The 20,644-nt window shown below is 40.3% G+C and overlaps 1 protein-coding gene across 7 annotated transcripts in view; it reads right to left on the reverse strand.

The window, feature by feature from the left end:
- ash1l (ash1 (absent, small, or homeotic)-like (Drosophila)) overlaps nucleotides 1-20,644 on the reverse strand; it is a 243,118-nt gene that overhangs the window by 196,382 nt on the left and 26,092 nt on the right. For 3 of the 7 annotated variants that reach the window (XM_072548807.1, XM_072548808.1, XM_072548803.1), the window contains 2 exons: nucleotides 15,756-15,815; nucleotides 6,933-7,518 (listed from right to left, as the gene is read on the reverse strand). The exons of 2 other annotated variants lie outside the window; for them this stretch is intronic. In XM_072548807.1, coding sequence (XP_072404908.1) covers nucleotides 6,933-7,376 — 444 coding nt within the window. In that variant the 5' untranslated portion in view covers nucleotides 7,377-7,518; nucleotides 15,756-15,815. The remainder of the gene's footprint in view (nucleotides 1-6,932; nucleotides 7,519-15,755; nucleotides 15,816-20,644) is intronic. 2 more of the 7 variants (XM_072548804.1, XM_072548806.1) reach the window with 1 other exon arrangement.

Below are 20,644 nucleotides of genomic sequence, written 5' to 3' on the forward strand. Positions count from 1 at the left end.
TTGCTGTCCACTACACCTCCAATTTTAGGGTCATCTGCAAACTGAGTCATGGTAACATCCTTGTAAGTCTTTTCTACATCCTTTCCAGTTTAATATTATCCTTCCTGCGGCAGCTTGACCAGATTTGTAATGCAGTGCTCCAAATGTGGCTTTACCAATGTTTTATACAGCTGTAACATGACATTTCAACTCCTGTGCTCAATACACTGTCTTCTGCCTCAAGTCTACTTTCCCATCCTGTTTCCCATAGTCCTCGATATTAAAATTCTTTGTCTCAGCTTTAAGTCTACAAATCAACCCACAACTCTGATGAAATTGCCCCTCATCTTGAGACTGTCTTAAGTGTTCCCAAATGTAGGAAACATCCTGTGTTGAGCCTGCAAAGCTCCCTCAGAGCCTTGTACGTTCCCAAGCTCAAACATAATCAGCAAGGTATAAAATATTTTCTTTTGAGGGCTCCAAATTTTCTTTGCAAAATAGGCAAGCTATTATTTAATGGAGACAGACTCCAAAAAATGCAGCACAGAGGGATTTGTGCATTCTTGTGCACGATATAAAACATTAACATGTCAGTGCAGCAAGTCATTAAGGCAGCAATTGCAGTTTTGACCTTTGGGTTGGGGTTTAAAAATCTTGTTGCGCTGAACATTGTATTTATGAAGCTATACCTGGAGTACTGCATGCAGTTCTGGCCCTCATTTCATAAAAAGATATCCAGTTGTTACAGGAAATTCATTGGCAATTCACAGAGGTAATTCTGGAGATGAGGGACTTAATGACTAAATAGATTCAGTCTTTATTCATTAGTTTAGGAAAAAAAAGAGGAATCTTATTAAAGCATTCAAGATTTTGAAGGGGTACAAAAGATAGATGTTTAGAAGATATTTCTACTAGTGAGCAAATCTCAAATGTGGAACAAAGGGACATTCATTTAAAACTGAGATGCAAAAGGATCTTCTTCTCCCACATGGGAGATGATCCCAGAGAGCTCCAGAGGCTAGATCATTTAAAGCATGAAGAGGAGTTGGATACACTTTCCAAATATTGAGTTGAGGGTTATGAGGAAATGGCAAGAAAGATTATTTGAAACCTGGGGCAGATCAGCCATGATCCTACTGAATGATAGGGCAGGCTTGACGGGCTGAACAGGCCACTCCGGCTCCTGTTTCTTACATTCTCAAGTTCTCCTTGACATTATCTCAAGGACTACTTCTTGGTTTTCTCAAAAGCTCCTCTTTCATCCTTACTAACTTCTCCATTGTGTGATGCAGTCATGTAGCAACAGTACCTTCTGTTTGTTTATTGACATTTGATATATAAGGACACTAACAATCACAGAATTAGAAAAATTGATCAATATCTTCTCCAACACTTCATTTTAAAAAGTCACAGCATACAAGAAAACCATCAAGTTCTTGGACACTGCAATAATTAACATTGCATAAAACATCTAGAAGAGAGCAGAAATCTTTTTAAAATAACTTTTGATTATGTAGATGTCAGTTATCACCCAAAACACATCTTCCACAAACTGGCACGGTCAAAGTTTTAATCCATTTCATCATATATGCGCAAAACTAAGAATTGAGAATGTTCATTACAATAGGACCCACTACATTATCTTCCATATTAGCTCCTGAAGAACATGTCACCTGAATCTAGAGATTCTGCATTCATTTGTGAGTAATTCATCACCTTGCGTGATTAATGTTTTCTCAGAATTCCGTTGTTTAAAACTGTTCACTCTCCTTCTGAAACTTGCTCTCTACTATCCCATTTAAGTATTTCACACCACTCCCCACCCCTGAAATTCCCTTGGTGCTTCCTCCACCACTGTTGCCCCCCCACCCCCTCCACACAGCTCCTAATTCAATAAATCTTCTAAAAACTCAGTCTCCCTCTCCTGGCCCCTCATCACACAACTCTGCTTTGAATTCCTTACTTTCCACTGCTCTAATCACACCCTTCCCAACACTCCAACCCCACCCATCTCTCACACTCCAACCATGACCTCTGGGCTTCCTTTCTGTCCCAATTCTCTGCAACTCAGACAAACGTCCTCACATTCCCTCCTGACATTCCATCACAACCAAATGTGTCCTCCCATAATATGCCTCATTCTTCCTCCCCCACCCCCCCTACATCCTTCCCCCAAAACCCTATGTAATTTTAACAGAGCACGCTTCCTGAAGTTTTACTCTCCTGCAGCACAGAACACCACATCATTTGACTCTTATTGCTTGATGTTTGTGTTTGCAGGTATTGCTTGTACAAGCATATCCATAGATCTTGGAACAACTTTTAAAAGTTTTATACCTTTTTAAAAAAACATTCTTAATTTCTTACCAACAAAAAAGGTAAATAATTTTGCAATTTCCTGAATTGGAGTCCATTTGCCACCTCACTTTGTCACCCATTTAACCAGTCTATACCACTTTGCAGCCTGTCTTTCTCTTGGTCTACATATAACTTTGCGTTGCCTGTGAACTTGGATACCTCATTCTCTGTGACCTCACTAAATCATTGATATAGACTGGAAATAGCCATAACCACAGCATTGTTACTTGTGGCACTCCATTACTTACAACCTACCAACTGAAAATGACCTTTCATCGCTACTTAACTCTTCCTATTCATTAACCTGTGTACTTCCACATATTATCCCACTTTTCAGGTTCTTGACTTGCATAGTAACCTTTAGTACTGTGTGTTGCTGAACACCTTTTGGAAATCGAAGTATACTACATTTTCTATCCCTCAACTACCCTAATTACGCAATTAAATACAACTTTCTTTTCATGAAACCATGTTGTTAGCTTTGCCTGACTCTGCAAACACATTGTTGAGACTTGATAATAGATTTCAGCATTTTCTTAACCAATTATGTCAATCTAACTGCTAGTTCCCAGTTTTCTCCCTCCTTCCTTTCGGGCATAGCAGTGTTATATTTGCTAATTTCCAATCTGCTTGGACTATTCCAAACGAAAACCTACGAAGTTCCAGATCATAAACAGCATATTTCATGACATACATCTTAAGCAGGCTAGAAAAATATTTGCCTTTTCAACCAATCTTCCTTCTTTCAAAACAACACATCAGTATTACTGAGACTTCAATACCTCATTAAGAATCCTTACCATTTAAATTATACTGCCTCATTGTTCTTTCCCTCCCAAAATGCATCTCTACTTTTTCTCTACATCAGTCATATACAAAACCAATCTACATTCATCTACAACCTCCAGTGTTCTAAATCAGCATGCTCCTTAATTTATTCCATTAGGAAACTGCACTGGTATTTTGCTTATATCTACATTCAAATCACTTTTATAAACTTCATACAACTCCTCCTGCAAAGATCCCTCGTGACTACAACATTTTTGTTCTCTAGCCTTCTCCAGGTGGCTATATTGTTTTTTAATACCAGATACTACTAACTCCCTCTTCTGCAGTGTAATATCAAGTGCAGTCTCAAATATTAATGTATGAAACATTTCCTTTCCCCTACACAATTATTTTCTCCACTATTCAATATAATTAAATCCCACCAGTTAATTTTTAAATCTGTATGGACTGTCCGACATTAATCCAAGCCTTCAGATGGGCTATTTTCCTTCCCTGTTACAAGTACATACATCTTTCAACCACTTTTGGCCCACTTTGTCTGCGATGGTTCTTTCAAAGAGCCACTCCATTAGCTCCCCCGCCACTACTCCAACACCCTTTCCCATATTCCTGCTGCATTTCTCCAAAATGCAGTGTCCTCATGGGGAATACTTACTCCAACTTGCCATTTTCTCAGCTAGGAATCAACACAAAGTTTTTGCAGCTGGCCCACAATATTGGCGATAGAATGAATTTTCCAAGCATACTTGGGCACTTAAAGTTTGGACAGTTACTTTTAAATTGTTCATGCTCCTTTACCCTCCTGGTTCTTTCAACCTCGCGGTCTCACTCAAGGTCAATGAGGCTCAGTCGTAGTTCCTGGCAGGACAAGAAACAGGCAGCAGTAACACTCATCAGCGCAGTACATGGCACAGCCGCGTTGATTCATGCTGAATGTCATTATGTTACTGCATCTGGATGGAGTGCTTACTGTGATTGCAACTATCACAGCTGAGTTCAAATGGACCACAACCTGCCAAGGGCTGACTGAAATCGGAGAATTCTCTTTTTCAAATCTCCAGGCTTGCTTCTAATAGTCACACCGATGGCAAATTCAGTTAGGATACTCATTTTCACCACGGTTTGATGAAGAATCATAGAAACTAGTAATTTTGTAAAGGTCTTTTTGAAACATCTGTGCAATTTTGGCCTTTTTCCACAACATTTGACTGTTCATCCCATTAAAACAGCTAAACAACTAACTGCTTGTTCTGCAAGTTTTGCTGGACTTGGGTTCTGACTTGGACCGAGTGTGAATGGATACCTCGATTCCAGAAATGCAGCATGACGATTTGAGGATCTGCTGCAATACACAAGTCTCACGATCAGGACGGTGGCTGGTCTCCGTTCTGATATTTTCTATGACGTGGAGTATCTTCTTCAGGTCTTCAGGGCAGGGCCCTTCAGCCAATCTCACACCAATTTTCACTAATGCCAAATTACCTTGGTGCAGCGAGACACAAATTAGTAAACATGATGATTTCACCCAGAATATGCTTAATACTTCTTTCATTTCACTGGCGGGCCCTACTTCTGTTCATCACTTGCCATGCCATGCTTGGTCTGCTCCACAAGAGTCTCTCAAACTCACATGCATCCTTTTTGTCACTTTAAGCCTACAGCCTGCTTGATCCAGTGCTGATTTACAGTACAAGCTAAGTAGAACATTTACTTCTTCCGTGAAAACCTGAGGCCACACACTGAGCAAGCACTTCATTGTGAAGTTGAAAGGGAGGGGGTTAACAGATAGGATTTGTTGTAGTAGCTTATAACCAGAGTTGACTTACACACCACAATCTGCACACGGTAGGAGCAGATAACCAACACACATCGCAGATTTGCTGCTATTAAGCAGTATCAAGTCCAGCTTTAGATTAATATACTACCAGAAAAACAAAAAAAAAGACAAGACAAACCGGTTGTTTCATTTTTGAACACTTTTACTTCAAATCTGGGATCAGCTTACAATTCAGCACAGACAGGTCAGAGGACAGTCAGCAGTGAAGAGGCTAATGATTCTATACAAAGTCAGTCTGTAGCTATTTCGAGTCAATTCCGGATTCAAAGCAAAGACAATACAAAGCAGCCCACAATAATTGGTAAATAAATTAACAATTACATTCTGAAAGAACACAAGCCTAGCAGAGCTGTTGTAAAATTTTAATGCGTATGCTAAAAAGAGGTATGGGTGAAGAGAGTGTTACTCTGTCATCTGATAATGTTATATCTGCATTGGGAAGGCAAGGTGATGCATTACAAAATATTCACCCTCAAATACAGAATCAAAACACTTAAGGAAAAAAGAAATTTCAGTACATCGCCTAGTAAAATAAATAGTTAATAGATACAAATTGCAACCAAGTAAAAGTCTGATTCTACAAATTATCCACAGACAATGCAAGACTGCTGAATAAGCATTAGTCAGCAAGAACACACACTCTGGACCTGTGCCTGACTCTGCCGTACCTCAGCTCCAATCCCATTCACAAGGTGTAGCATTTATCAATTGTAACAAACTTGACCCATCAAGGCAAGATACATGCTTCCATGCGACCCAAACTCCAAGTCCCAGTGTCTGTGACCAAGCCCCAGAAGTCCAGTGAAGTATTATCCATTTCTCCAAAACATAAGAAATATACTGTTTTAACTGCTGACTCCATCTAGCATGACTCGACATGTCAAACTAATTGGAGCATTGATGGTTAAAAGTATTACTGGCTGTCAAAATTACCAAAATAGAGACAAGCAGCCAAAGTAACCTTGCAATTCTGAAGTAATAACTTTCAGCTGAAAATACATTGCTGACTTTTCAGGTTTATGTTTTGAACTCTTCATAAAAATCGTTAATCAGTCTCCTCTCCTTCAAGCGCTTAGGATACTTGACATTTCCAGGAGTGTTTTCTATCATAACAGCGAAGATACCTTTGATAGTAACTGTAGAAGCTGAAATCTGTACTGAAAACAACAATGCTGGAGATCACAGCAGGTCAGACAGCATTCAGGGAGAGAGCGCATGTTTGAATCTAGATGACTCTTCAGAGATCTGGAATTGAAATGTTAGCTTGCTCTGTCTTCCTGAATGCTGCCTGACCCACTGTGATCTCCAGCATTTGTTGTTAAAATACCTTTGCTACTTTAAAGTAACCTCCAAATTTAAATTAATCCATCAGAAAAGCACATCTTAAGTTAGAAACAAAAATGGCCACAATTTTGCAATAGAGGGTATATTAGTTCTAGCTATCTAAAAGACCTTATTCAAATCCTGGGAAATGTCATAAGATCTGGGCAATGCCATTATAATATTCTGGAGCGATTTTTCTTTAGTCCAAAGTTTTGAAAAAAAGGAAGCAATAGGTTGGTTGTGACGTATGTACAATGTTCAGATATCACTCAAACAACCAAAGACACTGGGGTTGGGTGGCAAAATAGCTAGAGGAAAATTTCTGTGGCAGTAGCTGTGTTTTTGAGGAATGAAGACACTCAACACCTGAAGACTGGATAACACTAGTACAGTCGTAAGGTGTCATTTGACTTTGGAGTAAAGACATTCTGTTTCAAGCCCATGGGTTATTATTTCCTGGCTCAGAGTTTAAGATATTACATTAACCAGATTGCTCAAAACTAAGAGTTGAAAGAAGGGTTTCACTCAACCAATCAAACCCGCAGGCAGACAAGCAAGCTCCAAGAGAAAAGATTAAATAAATCAAAAGCTTATTACAAACAGTCAACCGGATACTGCGCCTTAGTAGTTATGGTGGGGACCTTACCCGTTTCAGCTCATTTTCTTCCTCTCTCTCCTCGGTGCTTTTCCCACTTCTGGAAATTTTGTTCCGTGAGTGCTTGATGGTTGTTTTAATAGCAGGCCGACAAACGTAATTCTCCAGGTTTTTGGGGGGTTTCTTAGTTCTCTTGGGCTGCAACCCAATTTTGAGTTTCAGGCTGCCTTCTGCAAAATTTGTCTCCTTGACAGAGAATTGCTGCTGGTCAGAGTTTGGTGGATCCAGTTCTTGCCCCGAGTCAGCAGCTTTTCCCCCCTCTTGCTTCCAATTCGTACCATCTTCTTCCTCCAAAGCACCTCCATCTATCTCTCCCTCTCTCCTGCCAACAACTTTGTTGCTGCAATTAGTTGGAGTATTTTTTCCAGGGTTGCCCTCTGCATCAATGCTCAAAGGCTGGTTTAAAGATCCTAATAAGCTATTTCTTTGCTCCATTATGCAACTTCCCACTCCTTACCAGTTTGGCAAGGATTGTTAGAAAGACTGTGCCTTCAGATTGCTGCTTTCTGTAGCAGAACACGGATGCTACACAAGCTGCTTGGTTATTGCTCCCAGTTGAAATGCAGCATCACAGTCACTGTAAAAGAAGAGAAACAAAGTCAGCACTAATTAGGAATCAGCTTCCCTCTGGGTTTTCCCCCATCATTAATATCAAGCAATTCTAGGACAGGTGACAAATACCAGGACATGCCAGCTCTTTCTTCAGGCTCCCATTTCTCACCTAATGAAATATCTTCCTGGAAACAATATCTCACTTCATGATTCAATATGATTTCTATGCAAAATCACATAAGAATGGGATTAGCCAATCAGCCCATCTAGACTTAGTCATCTTTCAATAAAATCATGGCTGATCAAACATTTCAGTGCCATTTAACCAGCCCAACCCCATAACCCTAGATCACTGGTAACCAGAAATCTATCATTCGCTCCCTTAAGACTGAGCTTCCACAGCCCTTTGGTTCACAACCCTGAGTAAAAACAAAAATTAATCTCAAGTCAGAGTTATTTCCCTTAAATGTTTACATTGTACATTGTGTTCTATACTCTCCAATCATAATAAACATCCTACCTGTATCTACCTTGTATAAATGTTTCAACAAGATCACCTCTCATGCTTCAAAACTTTAGAGATATAGTCTCAATGTACCGAACGTCCCTTCACAGGACAGTCCTATTATCTCAGTGTTAAGTCTGGTGAACGTTTGATATGCTCCAACTTTGCCATAACATCATTCCTGAGTTAAGTGGTCCAAAACTACACAATATTCCTGATGTGGTCAAACCAAGCTCTTTTTCAACTGAAGCAAGACTTGATTACTCCTACACTCAAATCTTCTTGCAATAAAGGCTAACATTCCATCAGGCTTCCGAATAGCTTGCAGAACCTGCATGTTAGCCTTCAGTGACTTATTGAGGAGGATACATTGATCCCTTTTGTATGCTTTCACTTTCCAACCTCTTCCCATTTCGAACATAGAACAGTACAGCACAGGCCAGGCCCTTTGGCCCATGATGTTGTGCTGAACATTTCTCTTAATCCAAGATCAACCCAATCTACACACACCTCCATTTACTACCATCCATGTGCTTGTCCCGCAGTTGCTTAAATGTCCCTTACTCTACTACCATCACTGGCAGTGCATTCCTTGCACCCACCAAACTCTGCATAAGTAACCTACCTCTGATACCTCCAGCAAACCTTCCTCCAATCACCTTATAATTATGCCCCCTTGTGACAGCCACTTCTGCCTTGGGACCAAGTCTCTGGCTATCTACTCTAGCTATGCCTCTCATTACCTTGTACAACTCTAGCAAATCACCTCTCTTCCTTCCTTCTCTTGAGTGTGAAAAGCCCATGCTCACTCAACCCTTCAAAAGACAACCCTCCAATCCAGGTAGCATCCTGGTAAATCTCTTCTGTACCCTCTTTATAGCATCTGCCTCTTTCCTAATATTAGATGACCAGAACTACACATAATATTCCAAGTGTGGTCTAAGTAGGGTTGCTGCAGCAAAACCTCACATCTCAAACTCAATCCCTCTGTTAATGAGAGCCAAAACAGCATACACCACCTTAACAACCCTAGCAACTTGTGTGGCAACCTTGAGGATTTTCTATACATGTATCCCAAGATCCTGCTGATCTTCCACACTAAGTAAAAACAATGACTGAGGATGCTGGAAACCAGATTAGAGTGGCGCTGGAAAAGCACAGCAGTTCAGGTAGCATCCGAGGAGCAGAAAAATCGACGTTTCGGGCAAAAGCCCTTCATCAGGAATACAGGCAGAATGCCTGAAAGGTGGAGAGATAAATGAGAGGAAGGTAGGGCTGGGGAGAAAGTAGCATAGAGTACAGTAGGTGAGTGAGGATGGGGATGGGGATGAAGGTGACAGGTCGGAGAGGAGGGTGGAGTGGATAGGTAGAAAAGAAGATAAGCAAGTAGGGCAAGTCAGTGCTGAGCTGGAAGTTTGGAACTGGGGTGAGGTGGGGGAAGGGGAAATGAGGGAACTGGTGAAGTCCACATTGATGCTTGGGGTTGAAGTGTTCCGAGGCAGAAGATGAGGCGTTCTTCCTCCAGGCGTCGGGTGGTGAGGGGACGACCGTGAAGGAGGCCCAGGACCTCCATGTCCTTGGCAGAGTGGGAGGGGGGAGTTGAAATGTTGGGCCACAGGGCGGTGAGATTGATTGGTGTGGGTGTCCAAGAGATGCTCCCTAAAGCCATCTGCAAGGAGGCGTCCGGTCTCCCCAATGTAGAGGAGACCGCATCGGGAGCAACGGATACAATAAATGATATTGGTGGACGTGGAAGGCTCCTTTAGGGCCTTGGATGGTGGTGAGGGAGGAGGTGTGGGCGCAGGTTTTGCAATTCCTGCGGTGGTAGAGGAAGATGCCAGGACAGGAGGGTGGGTTGTTGGGGGGCGTGGACCTGACCAGGTATTCACAGAGGGAACAGTCTTTACGGAAGGTATAAAGGAGTGGGGAGGGAAATATATCCCTCGTGGTGGGGTCCGTTCGGAGGTGGCAGAAATGTCGGCGGATGATTTGGTTTATGCGAAGGTTGGTAGGGTGGAAGGTGAGCACCAGGGGAGGTTCCGTCCTTGTTACAGGTTGGAGGGGTGAGGTCTGAGGGCGGAGGTGCGGGATGTGGACGAGATGCGTTGGAGGGCATTTTTAACCACGTGGGAAGGGAAATTGCGGTCTCTGCCTCCTAGGTGCTTTCATTTTTCTAACTAATCTCATGAAAACGATTTATCGAAAGCCTTTTGAAAATCTAAATATACAACGTCTGTTGGCTCCCCTTTATCAACTTTGTTGGGAGGCTTTTGAAGATGTGACTAACATCTTCAAACAGGATTCCCTATTTGCTGACTAACAGACCATTGTTATATTATATAACACCTTTGAGCATTTTGTTTTAGGGTAACACCTTTCAAAATCATTCTAGAATCAATAGAATTCTGGAAGATAATCATCAATGCATCAACTAACTCTTTCAACATTTGGGGTGCAGAATATCAGGTTTCAGGATTTAATCACCTTTCAGCTCCATTAATTTCTCTAGTACAATCTTCTACCTCAAACAAATTTCTCTCAACCACCTCATTTTTCCAAGTCACTTACATCTCTAATTCTGGGAGATTACTTGTATCTTCCTCAGTGGAAGCAGAAAATTAAATCATTTAACTTCTTTGCCATTTCCCTATTTCCTTTATAATTTTTCTGACTCTGACTATAACAGACTCATTTAGCCAAATAGTTGTCTTTTTTACACACCTAATGAAAAACAGCTTGACAGTAATCTTGTTTTTAAAAGAACCTTTAGGAATGAGTGACCACAATATGATAGAAGTTTACATTATGTCTGAAAGTGAGACAGTTCAATCTAAAGCATGGGTGTGAAATTTGAATAAGGAAATTATGAAGGCATGAGGCTCAAATTGGTTGAGATAGATGGGGAAATACATTAAAAAGCAGAACTGTCCACAGACAATGTCCTATTCGTTCAACATGCAAAACTCAAAGAAAATAGTATTTAGGATCATATAAAAGGTTATAAAGAAATGCCTAAAAAGCTGTCGCAAATATCAATAAATGCAAGGATTGAGGGGTTGAGAGTTCACAGGTCACAATGGTCACCATGGTCACCACATAGCTCTACCACTTTTCTGACTCAAAGGTCACCCAGCCCCACCAAATTCTGACAGAAAGAACAATTTTCAAGGCTCTACATGCTGTCCCAGTGGGAAAGTGTTTAGGAAGCTCTGAATTAAATATATCAATGCCTTGTAGGGATGCAAAGTGAAAAGGAATTCCACTTCAGCCCCTTGAATAATTTTCCTGTCAGAATTTTATAATTTTGAACACTATCCTCTCTCTCTATCTTTTAACAGTGAATAGAGACCCAGTTAACCTAACCTCTCTTCAGACAAACCTTCCATCCAGGAATCAGTCTGCTGAACCATCACTGCACTCCATGATAATTACATCTTTTATGAGGTAAGCAGAGTAAGCCTGCACAGTACTCCAACGATGGTTTCACCAAAGCCTTCCACAACTGCAGCAAGACATCCTTTGAGCTGTACTCAAACATACTTGCATTGAAGGCCAACAAGCTAGCCTTCCTAACTGCTTGCTGCACCTGGAAGGTTGCATGCAGCATCTGATGTACAAGAACACCCAGGCCCCTTTGCACATTTAGCATTTGCCCATCTATAACCATTTAAATAATAGTCTGTCATTAGCTTTTTCCTACCAAAGTGAAAAATTTCACAATAGCAGATCAGCAACACATGTCATTCATTACCCATCAAAAATGAAAATCCTCTTTTTCAATACATTGGGCAGAAACCACAATGTATTCTACATCAGATCATTCACCATCATTACCTGCCCTCTTAATTCAGCTTTTAAATAATGTCATGGGAGTTCTACTGGTGTCAAGACTAATATCCCTGAAGCTCACTAAATTTGATTACCTTTGTCATTCTCTCATACTTTTGGGGGAAATCTATTAAGTTCCCCTAGATTGCAACATTTTATTCAGTAGCTTTGGTTTCTCTGGAAGTTGCAGAAGGCACATTATAAATGCAAACACAAAATGTGGGAGAAACTCAGCAGATCTGGTAGCACCTGTTGTGTCAAGAACAGAGCTAACATTAAGTCCAATGACCAGAGTTTCTCCAGCACTTTGTTTTTTGTTTCAGATTTCCAGCAGGTGCAATCTTTGTTTTTATTACATTTATTTTCTAAGTTGCTTTCTTTCCTTAAAAGCCTACCACAACTGAGTATAACAGTGTAGTCACCTACTCAAGATCCTGGGCAGCACGGTGGCTAGCACTGTTGCCTCACAGCTCCAAGGTTCCAGGTTCGATTCTGGCCTCGGGTGACTGTCTGTGTGAAGTTTGCAGTGTTTGAGTGGGTTTCCTCCGGATGCTCCGGTTTCCTCCCATAGTCCAAAGATGTGCAGGTCAGGTGAATTGGCCATGCTAAATTGCCCATAGTGTTAGGTGCTTTAGTCTGAGGGAAATGGGTCTGGGTGGGTTACTCTTCAGAGGGTCAGTGTCGACTTGTTGGGCTGAAGGGCCTGTTTCCACACTGTAGGGAACCTTAAGAAGCTAGATATGACCGATATACATTAATAGGGGTTAAACATCAACTGAAGGACTTAATAAATCACAGTAAAGCGACCCAAATGGCGATGAAGTGTCCAACCGACTGTCACAATGAGCGAAACGCTGCTGGCTAGGGTTTTCAAGGGTAATCAGCTCATTACGAAGCACTTGGGACACAGCATAAATGAAAGCTCTTCTGTTTGTTTTCTCATTACTTTTTCTTTTAAAAAAAAGTGATGTCTAGTTGTAAGTTTCAAAAAAAAAATCTGCAAATTGGCTTTATAAAAATATTTCATGCCTCACTGTCTGCCCAGTATGGTACTGGGCCCTACAGACCACGATAGTCGTCAATCGATAGAACAACTTGTCTGATCTTAACTAACATGGCATTGGGAATTACAATAGCTTTTCAGTAATCCTTGGCTGGAGAGTTTGTGCTTGATGGTGCATATGTGGGCACTGGTGAAAGGATTGGCATCATATAGCATGGAAACAAGCCCTTCAATCCAACTCATCTACGCCAACCAGATTTCCGAAACTAAACTCGCCCCATTTGCCTGCATTTGGCCCATATCCCCCTAAAACTTGCCTTTCATATAACTGTCTTAATGCTTTTTAAATGTTTAACTGTACCTGCATCTACATCGGTGGTGGATAAGTTGTTGAAGGTGACCCAAAGATAGGATTTACATGCATTTGGGGAGGCAAGGATCAATTAGGAATATCAGCTTAGGTCTGTGGAAGGAAAATAGTGTCTCACAAACTTGATTGAGTTTTTCTGATGAAGTAACCAAACGACTCATGAGGGCAGAGTGGTAGACACTGCTTATTTGTATATTAATAAAAGCCTTTGGCAAGGTTCCTCATGGTAGACTAATTAGTAAAGTTCAATTGCATGGGATTCAGGTCAAGCTTACCAACTGGTTACAAAATTGGCTTTATGGTAGGAGAGAAAGGACGAGGGTGGAGAGTGGTTTGTCGGACTGGAGGCCTGTTACTAGTGGTGCTCCTTGGGGATCAGTATTGGGCCTGCCTTTGTTTGTCATTTATATAAATGATTTGGATGAGAATATAAAAGGCATGGTTAATAAGTTTGCAGATGATATCAAAATTGATGGTTTAATAGAAAGTGAAGAAGGTTATTTAAGATTACAAAGAGATCATGATGAATTGGGTAAATGGGCTGAGTAGCAGCACATGGAGTTCAATTTGGATAAATGCAAGGTATTGCATTTTGGTAATGCAAACAATGGGCTCTCAGATTAATTATACAATTTGGGGGAAGGCCACGAGTAGTACAGTCCAACAGAGACCCAGAGGTTTGAAATTTGCCTCACAGGTAGATAGGGTGGTTTAGAAGGCATTTGGCACAGTTGCCTTCATAGCTTAGACCACTGAGTATAAGAATTGGCATGTCGTGTTGAGGTTCTACAGGATATTGTGAGGTCTCTGCTGAGGTACTGTGTGCAGTTCTGGTCACCCTGTTATAGCAAATATATTATTAAACTGGAGAGAGCTCAGAAACGATTTACCAGGATGTTGCCAGGACTGGAGGGTTTGAGATATAAAAACAGACTCGCAAGATTGTTATTTTTCTTTCACTGGAGCATAGGTGGTGGAGGGGTGACCTTATAGTGATTTATAAAATCATGAGGGGCATAGATGAGCATCTTTCCCCTAGGGTTGGTAGTTTTAAAACCAGGGGGGGCACATATTTAAGGTGAGTGGAAAAGAATTTAACAAGGAAAATGAGGAGCAGAGAGTTTCATGTGTGGAATTAACTGCCAGAGAAAGTGGTGGATGCAGGTACATACAGAACATTTAAGACGTTTGGATGAGCTGACGAATAGTAAAGGTTTAGAGGGATATGGACCAAATGCAGCAGATGGGACTAGTTTCATTTGGGAACATAGTTGTATGGACCGAGGAGTTTGCTCCAGTGCTGTACAACTATGACTCTACCATTTCCTTTGGCAGTTCATTTCACATATTAACCACCCTGTGTGTTCGAAGGTTGCCCCTCAGGTCTCTTTGAAATCTTTCTCCTCTCATCTTAAACTTATGTCCTCTAGTTTTGAAGTTCCCTACCCTATTTAAATATCCTGCCAATATTTACCTAAATCATCCATGTATGAATGACAAACCACCAATTGATAGAGACTATATCGCAAATTAGGGTCTTCAGAAAAAGAGCTAAAATTTGAAACAGGATGAGGGGAAAGATTTCCTCTGCATCGTGGGAAGCTGGGGGGAGTGCATTGTTTGAAACAAAATGATGCTTGAGCAAGACCTGATGAGAAGCCAGCAAAAGAAAGAATCAGCTTGAAAACTTTTGTCGGTCAGCAATATTCTTGAATGGAAGACAAAATGCAAGACCTTGCTGCAGATCTACCTTATACATGAGAAAAGTCACACTGCCAGGATTTGAAGAATTGTGCAATGTTATGATGCAACCTGCTTTCACCCTGTATAAATAAGTAGAATAAATAAATAAAATTATGGATATACTACGTTCTGGAAACATAATTGGTTGTCAAAACACTACCAACTTTCAGCTGACTAATAATAAATGTGGCAAGCAAGCAGAAGGTTTATTTATCTTCAACCTTCGATTTAGTATACAGAATACTTCTTGGCTGTCAGTAATGCAGTTATACAAGTTGAACATGTAGGGAAGTGCAGAGGCAAAATTGAGGCGGGGTAATGGACGAGCCACTTATTCAGACTTTGTTAAAGTCTTAAACAAAGCAATCTAAAATTGGAACATTCAACAGAGAGCCTGACCATAGGTTAAAATGCTGCAGTCCTGAACCTCCAATCAGTCTGGACATCAAATGTTCTCACTAATTTGCTATCTACAGCTGGTACTATTGTATTTCAGTTACTCTGAAGAACTGACAACCTTTTTATTGAAAAAAAGGTCTGCAGACTCTCTTCACCTTCCCAGTAATAAAACAACTCCAGGAATCAAGGCTGTCAAGTACTCCATCCCCTTCATGTTATAGAATTATTTCATTCAAATAAAGTGGATTCCAAATGGACTTTGCTAGTGCAGACAACAAGCTGGAAGCCTTCATTCATCATTACAAATTACATGTGTTATAGGACTCAATCTCCAAAGCAAAAGAAAGTAGTTGGTAGGTTAAATACTTTTTTTAAAACTCCAAGTTGCTAACGTATTTATTACATTTCACTTACTTCATTAGCTGCACACAGCTCAAGAATCCCTTACTGAAATCCATGATTCAAAGCTGGAATCTACAACACAAATCACATTCCCAGTTAAATTTCTCCACCCCCCCCAAATATCCTGAATGGTATCACAGGATACTTAGACAATAAGAGCAGTATAATTAAGACATGGGGTAATTCTGCAAGACTTCCAATAAGCAACATTCTGTCGGATCAGTGCTGAGTCCACTGTTGTCTGTCATTTATATAAACAATTTGAATAAGAATTTAGGAAGCATAGATAGTAAGTTTACAGATGTTAAACTAATTGACAGTAAAAGTGGTTATATTAGATTACAAAGTGGGGCTAGTTTTGTTTGGGAAGTTTGGTTGGCGTGGATGAGTTGGGGTAAAAGGGTGCGTTTCTGTGCTATTATGACTATGACACTTCTAGTGTTGTCATTTCATGAAAAATTCTTGCTAATCAGGTTCTTAATCACAATTCTTCATTTCAAGTTACTCTCAGCACTCAAAGACAAAAACTGATAGCTCATCCTTCATGCCATAAACTCAAAATGTCCCATGTACTCTGCGCTTTACAGTTTAAAGCACCCAATCTGTCCTGTTGGGTGTTTCCTCAGATTATCTGAAGAACAAAGAAAGTTCACCCTCTAACCATAGCTTTAACAAGGCCAACACTGATAAGCTAAATATTTCAGAACCAATAAATCAATTAACCATATAATTCTGCTCTTCTGCAACAAGGTTTTGGGAAGCTATTTCAGTGAAGTCTAATGTTGACTTAGAAAATTTACATTAAAGATCGGAATAGAAATAAAGAATATGGAAATGTTATTTAACTACTGAAGTTGCGCTTGCCAAAATATTCCAAACTATAAACTTGAACTTATGACAGTGGGAGAAACTGGAGTTAATTCAATCAAGACTGCCGTGCACTAATAACCCACATTGGCACAAGGGTAGCTTCGACCAAACAACAGACTCTGGGAGTCATGGTGTTCTCAAGTTGGCAGTCAAAGTCAACATTACCAAATCCAGCTCTTTGCATTCAAATAGCAAAAATGCAGGTTTGCGATTATGTAACCATAATAAAACAATTTATAGAAGATAGGCACAGATTCAAAATCTAACCCAAGACCGACACTAAAGGCTCGTATGCAATGCAATTATGGTAAAGTCATTGAGTGACTAAGAGGAGGATTTGCCTCAAGCAATTACTACAACAGTAGAGGCATTTGCCCCTCGAAGTACAATGGGCACATATCTGTAATCCCCTACCCTCTATGAAGGACAACAATAGAACTTGATAAACAGCTTCCATTGTATTAGAAAATTTGGTGAGACAAAAAAAAATTCAGAAAGTCCATACAAATTTATTCAAGAAAACACTACTTGTTACAGACAGGCAAAAAGGACTTCGTCATAGAGATGTACAGCATGGAAACAGACCCTTCAACCGGATAACCTAACCTAATTTAGCCCTATTTGCCAGCACTTGGCCCATGTGCCTCCAAACCTCTCCTATTCATATACCCATCCACATGCCCTTTAAATGCTGTAATTGTACCAGCCTCCACCAATTGCTCTGGCAGCTCATTCCATACATGTACCACCCTCAGTGTGAAAAAGGCGCCCCTTAGGTCTCTTTTATATCTTTCCCCTCTCACCCTAAACCCATGTTCTCTAGTTCTGGACTCCCCCACCCCAGGGAAAAGACCTTGTCTATTTATCCTATTCATGTCCCTAATGATTTTATAAACCTCGATAAGGTCACCCCCTCAACCTCTGATGCTCCACGGAAAACAGCCCCAGCCTATTAAGCCTTTCCCAATAGCTCAAATCCCCCAACCCTGGCAACACCCTTGTAAGCTAACACTTAAGAATCCAAAGTGCCAGGACTTCAGGAACTATGTTTAAAATGCTGTAAAGCATTTACAATTGCTGAGGGGATTGCATTTTATGAATTACCTGCATTGAAGAACATGTGAAGCTAAGATCCAAAGCTAGCCAAAAGATATCTAACACAAAGAACAATTTTGAACTTGGCTTATCATTTAGTGTCAAGCTCTTCAATTGGTGATTGAAGGAACAATTGGAATGACAGGCATTTTAAAGCTATAGATGTGCAGTAGAACTGGAAAATAAAAATCCAACTAAATTTACTTTTGCTGGGAAATCCCAGACCTGCAAAATCTGCTTAATTAAGTTAAGGAAATTGATTAATTTCTTCCAAGAGCCATCAGTACAGTTCTACCTAGAAATAATGATTTTTTTCCCCCCAAGTTAGAAAGATAAAGATTAACAGCTGGGCAAGCTCCATCATGGACTTTCTAAAATGCAGCTAAAGCCAGTACCACTGAACACACTACAATCTACTCCTAATCCATCACCAACATTTGTAATGCTGTACAGTTGACAGCTGTAACAGTCACAGGTTTTAAATAAAACTCTGGGCCAAATACAATTCTATCACAAGATTCCCATAGGTGATTGGACACAAATACTTGAGTACATATATAAAGTTGATTAAACAAACATAATTATTCTACTTTCACTAGTTTATCCACCCCCTCCTCACTACCTCCCCAATGATGGTTCCATTGCTTGCATCGATTCAACAAGTTAGGCATGGGTCAGAGACCTAGGACTGTAAGAAAATACAGAAAGTTGTGCGCACAGCCCAGACCATCACTGAAGCCAACCTCCCACCCTTTGACTTCTTGTTGCTGTGGAAAGGCTGCCAACATCAGAGCCCCCCAACTCCAGTAATGCTCTCTTCCAATCTCTCCCATCAGACAGAAAATACAGAAGCTTGAACACATGCACCAACAGGTTCAAGAGCAGTTTTTTTCCCTGCTATTATTAGACTGCTGAATGGACCTCTATCTTCAAATAATGCTGACCTTGCTTTGTGCACCTATGATGCAGCAGTAACCTTGTATGCCTCACTCTAAGCTCCCTATCATCTTCTGTCCTTGTTTGCTATGACCTGCCTGTACTGCTTGCAAAAACCTTAACTCTACTTAGGTAGATATGACTACAATAAAATCGAATCAAATTCAGGTGGTGGTGGGAGCTATCACAAGTCCAATCCTGTCCTCAGCCAACACCGACACAGGACAATCCAAGTAACTCATGAGTAGCCATCTCCCCTCACATCAACATAACTGGTCCATAGAAAGACAAAGCACCTCAGTGCAGCATTCCTTTGAAAGGCACCAACCAATGTGATAGACTCATGAACTTCACCAAGCACAATCATTTACTAGTAGTCATGAGATGGAAATCAGCAAAGGATTAATTCAGATCTCCATGCAACTTATGTTTGCCTTGTCACCAAATCTTGCCCAGGATGCTCAAGGATAAGTCAGCAAGTTAAAACATCAAAGGTTTGTCACAGTGAGTTGTTGAAATGAGAAAGGATGGGCAAATGTGCACAAAACAGTCTGGAGCAAACAGGAAAAAGACAAAACGAGAGAGGGAATACATGAAAGTAGTCGAAAACATACAGTAGGAGGTTGGGTGTCAAATTTTCAAATGTTATTCAATTTTATTTGGAAGAAATATGCTGAACTTATCTGTGTTATCTGAGAAGTAATCAACATGCTTTTACTTGAAAACTCATTGTTCTACATTCACATCAGCAAAAGCAAAACAAATTCTCAGTTATTCAGTTGATTCATGGTGAAACCACAGATGGAAAACCCCAACACAGAATCACTATCTGCCTTGCAAACATTCACACTATTTTGCGGTGAGTTTCAATAGTTACATTCAAAACAAAAGGTTACTATCCCAGTGTGAATTTCTATCTTACGTAAAACTAAAACAAAGAATTCATCAGAAGCACACCGGGACTCGAGCGATTTTTAACAAGTTATTCTGAAACTTTAAAACTGGTAGCATCATGCTGAGTATATCATTTTGCAATTTGCTAGATTCTTTGGGATAGTGAGGGCGTGATATGATGTTATAGATATCAGTTTATCTTGTGTGATGTCTGGACAACTCTTGAGTTCTTTTAACTGACATGAGTTATAAATCTTTCTTTTGTTGACTGGAATGGTAAACGTGAGGACATATTCACTGGGTGACTCAGTGATAATGAGTGGTCTTCTGGGATAGACTTGGAAGCTTGTAATTTTTAAAAAATATAAATTACTTGTTATCCAGGTTGTCAAGTGACTGAATTCAGAACTTCAAGTTTGTAACAGGGCATCTGAAACTCCCAAGATAACTGTGGCAGCACCTTCACCCTGCAGGCTGCATCAATTCAGGAAGTCAAGTCACCATGCGTGCTTGAGGGTAATTCAGGATGTTACTAGGTGCTGGTTATGTCACTGACAACTATTCTCTGGAACGAAAATTTCATTAAAACTATTAATATTATTTTTAATTCAGTAGTAAGATAATAAGTTTTACATCATTACAAATTAACTTGAAGCTAAATCAGAATAAACAGAGGTTGATTTGAATTCCTTGTTGCTGCTCAAACAGAGCCCATGAATACCATTTAGATTTGAAAGAAGGAATATTACAATATCTGGGGAGGCCAAAAGGACTGGGATTCGATTACGTGGCTCAGTTGAAAAGGTCACTACCAAATAATTGCACTGTCACATTCTGCAGTTGCATGAATCATGGAGTACATTATTCAAAATTAGACATATCAACAGCTTTATCTTCAGGTCTTTGAGTAGATAAAAGAGAAATAGCTTACTGTTAGCTGGATCAGAAGCAAAACAAGTGCAAAAAGTTTCCATGTTTTCTTCCTCCAAAACAGGAGGTTTGAGTCTCCTACAGAAACTCCAAGGAAAAGCTTGCATGCCTGCTGACAACAATCACCTGACTTTTTTTAAAAAAACACATCCAGTTATATCCAAATCAACAAAAAT

The sequence above is a fragment of the Chiloscyllium punctatum genome, chromosome 28 (assembly GCF_047496795.1).
Source record: "Chiloscyllium punctatum isolate Juve2018m chromosome 28, sChiPun1.3, whole genome shotgun sequence".
Lineage (NCBI taxonomy): Eukaryota > Metazoa > Chordata > Chondrichthyes > Orectolobiformes > Hemiscylliidae > Chiloscyllium > Chiloscyllium punctatum.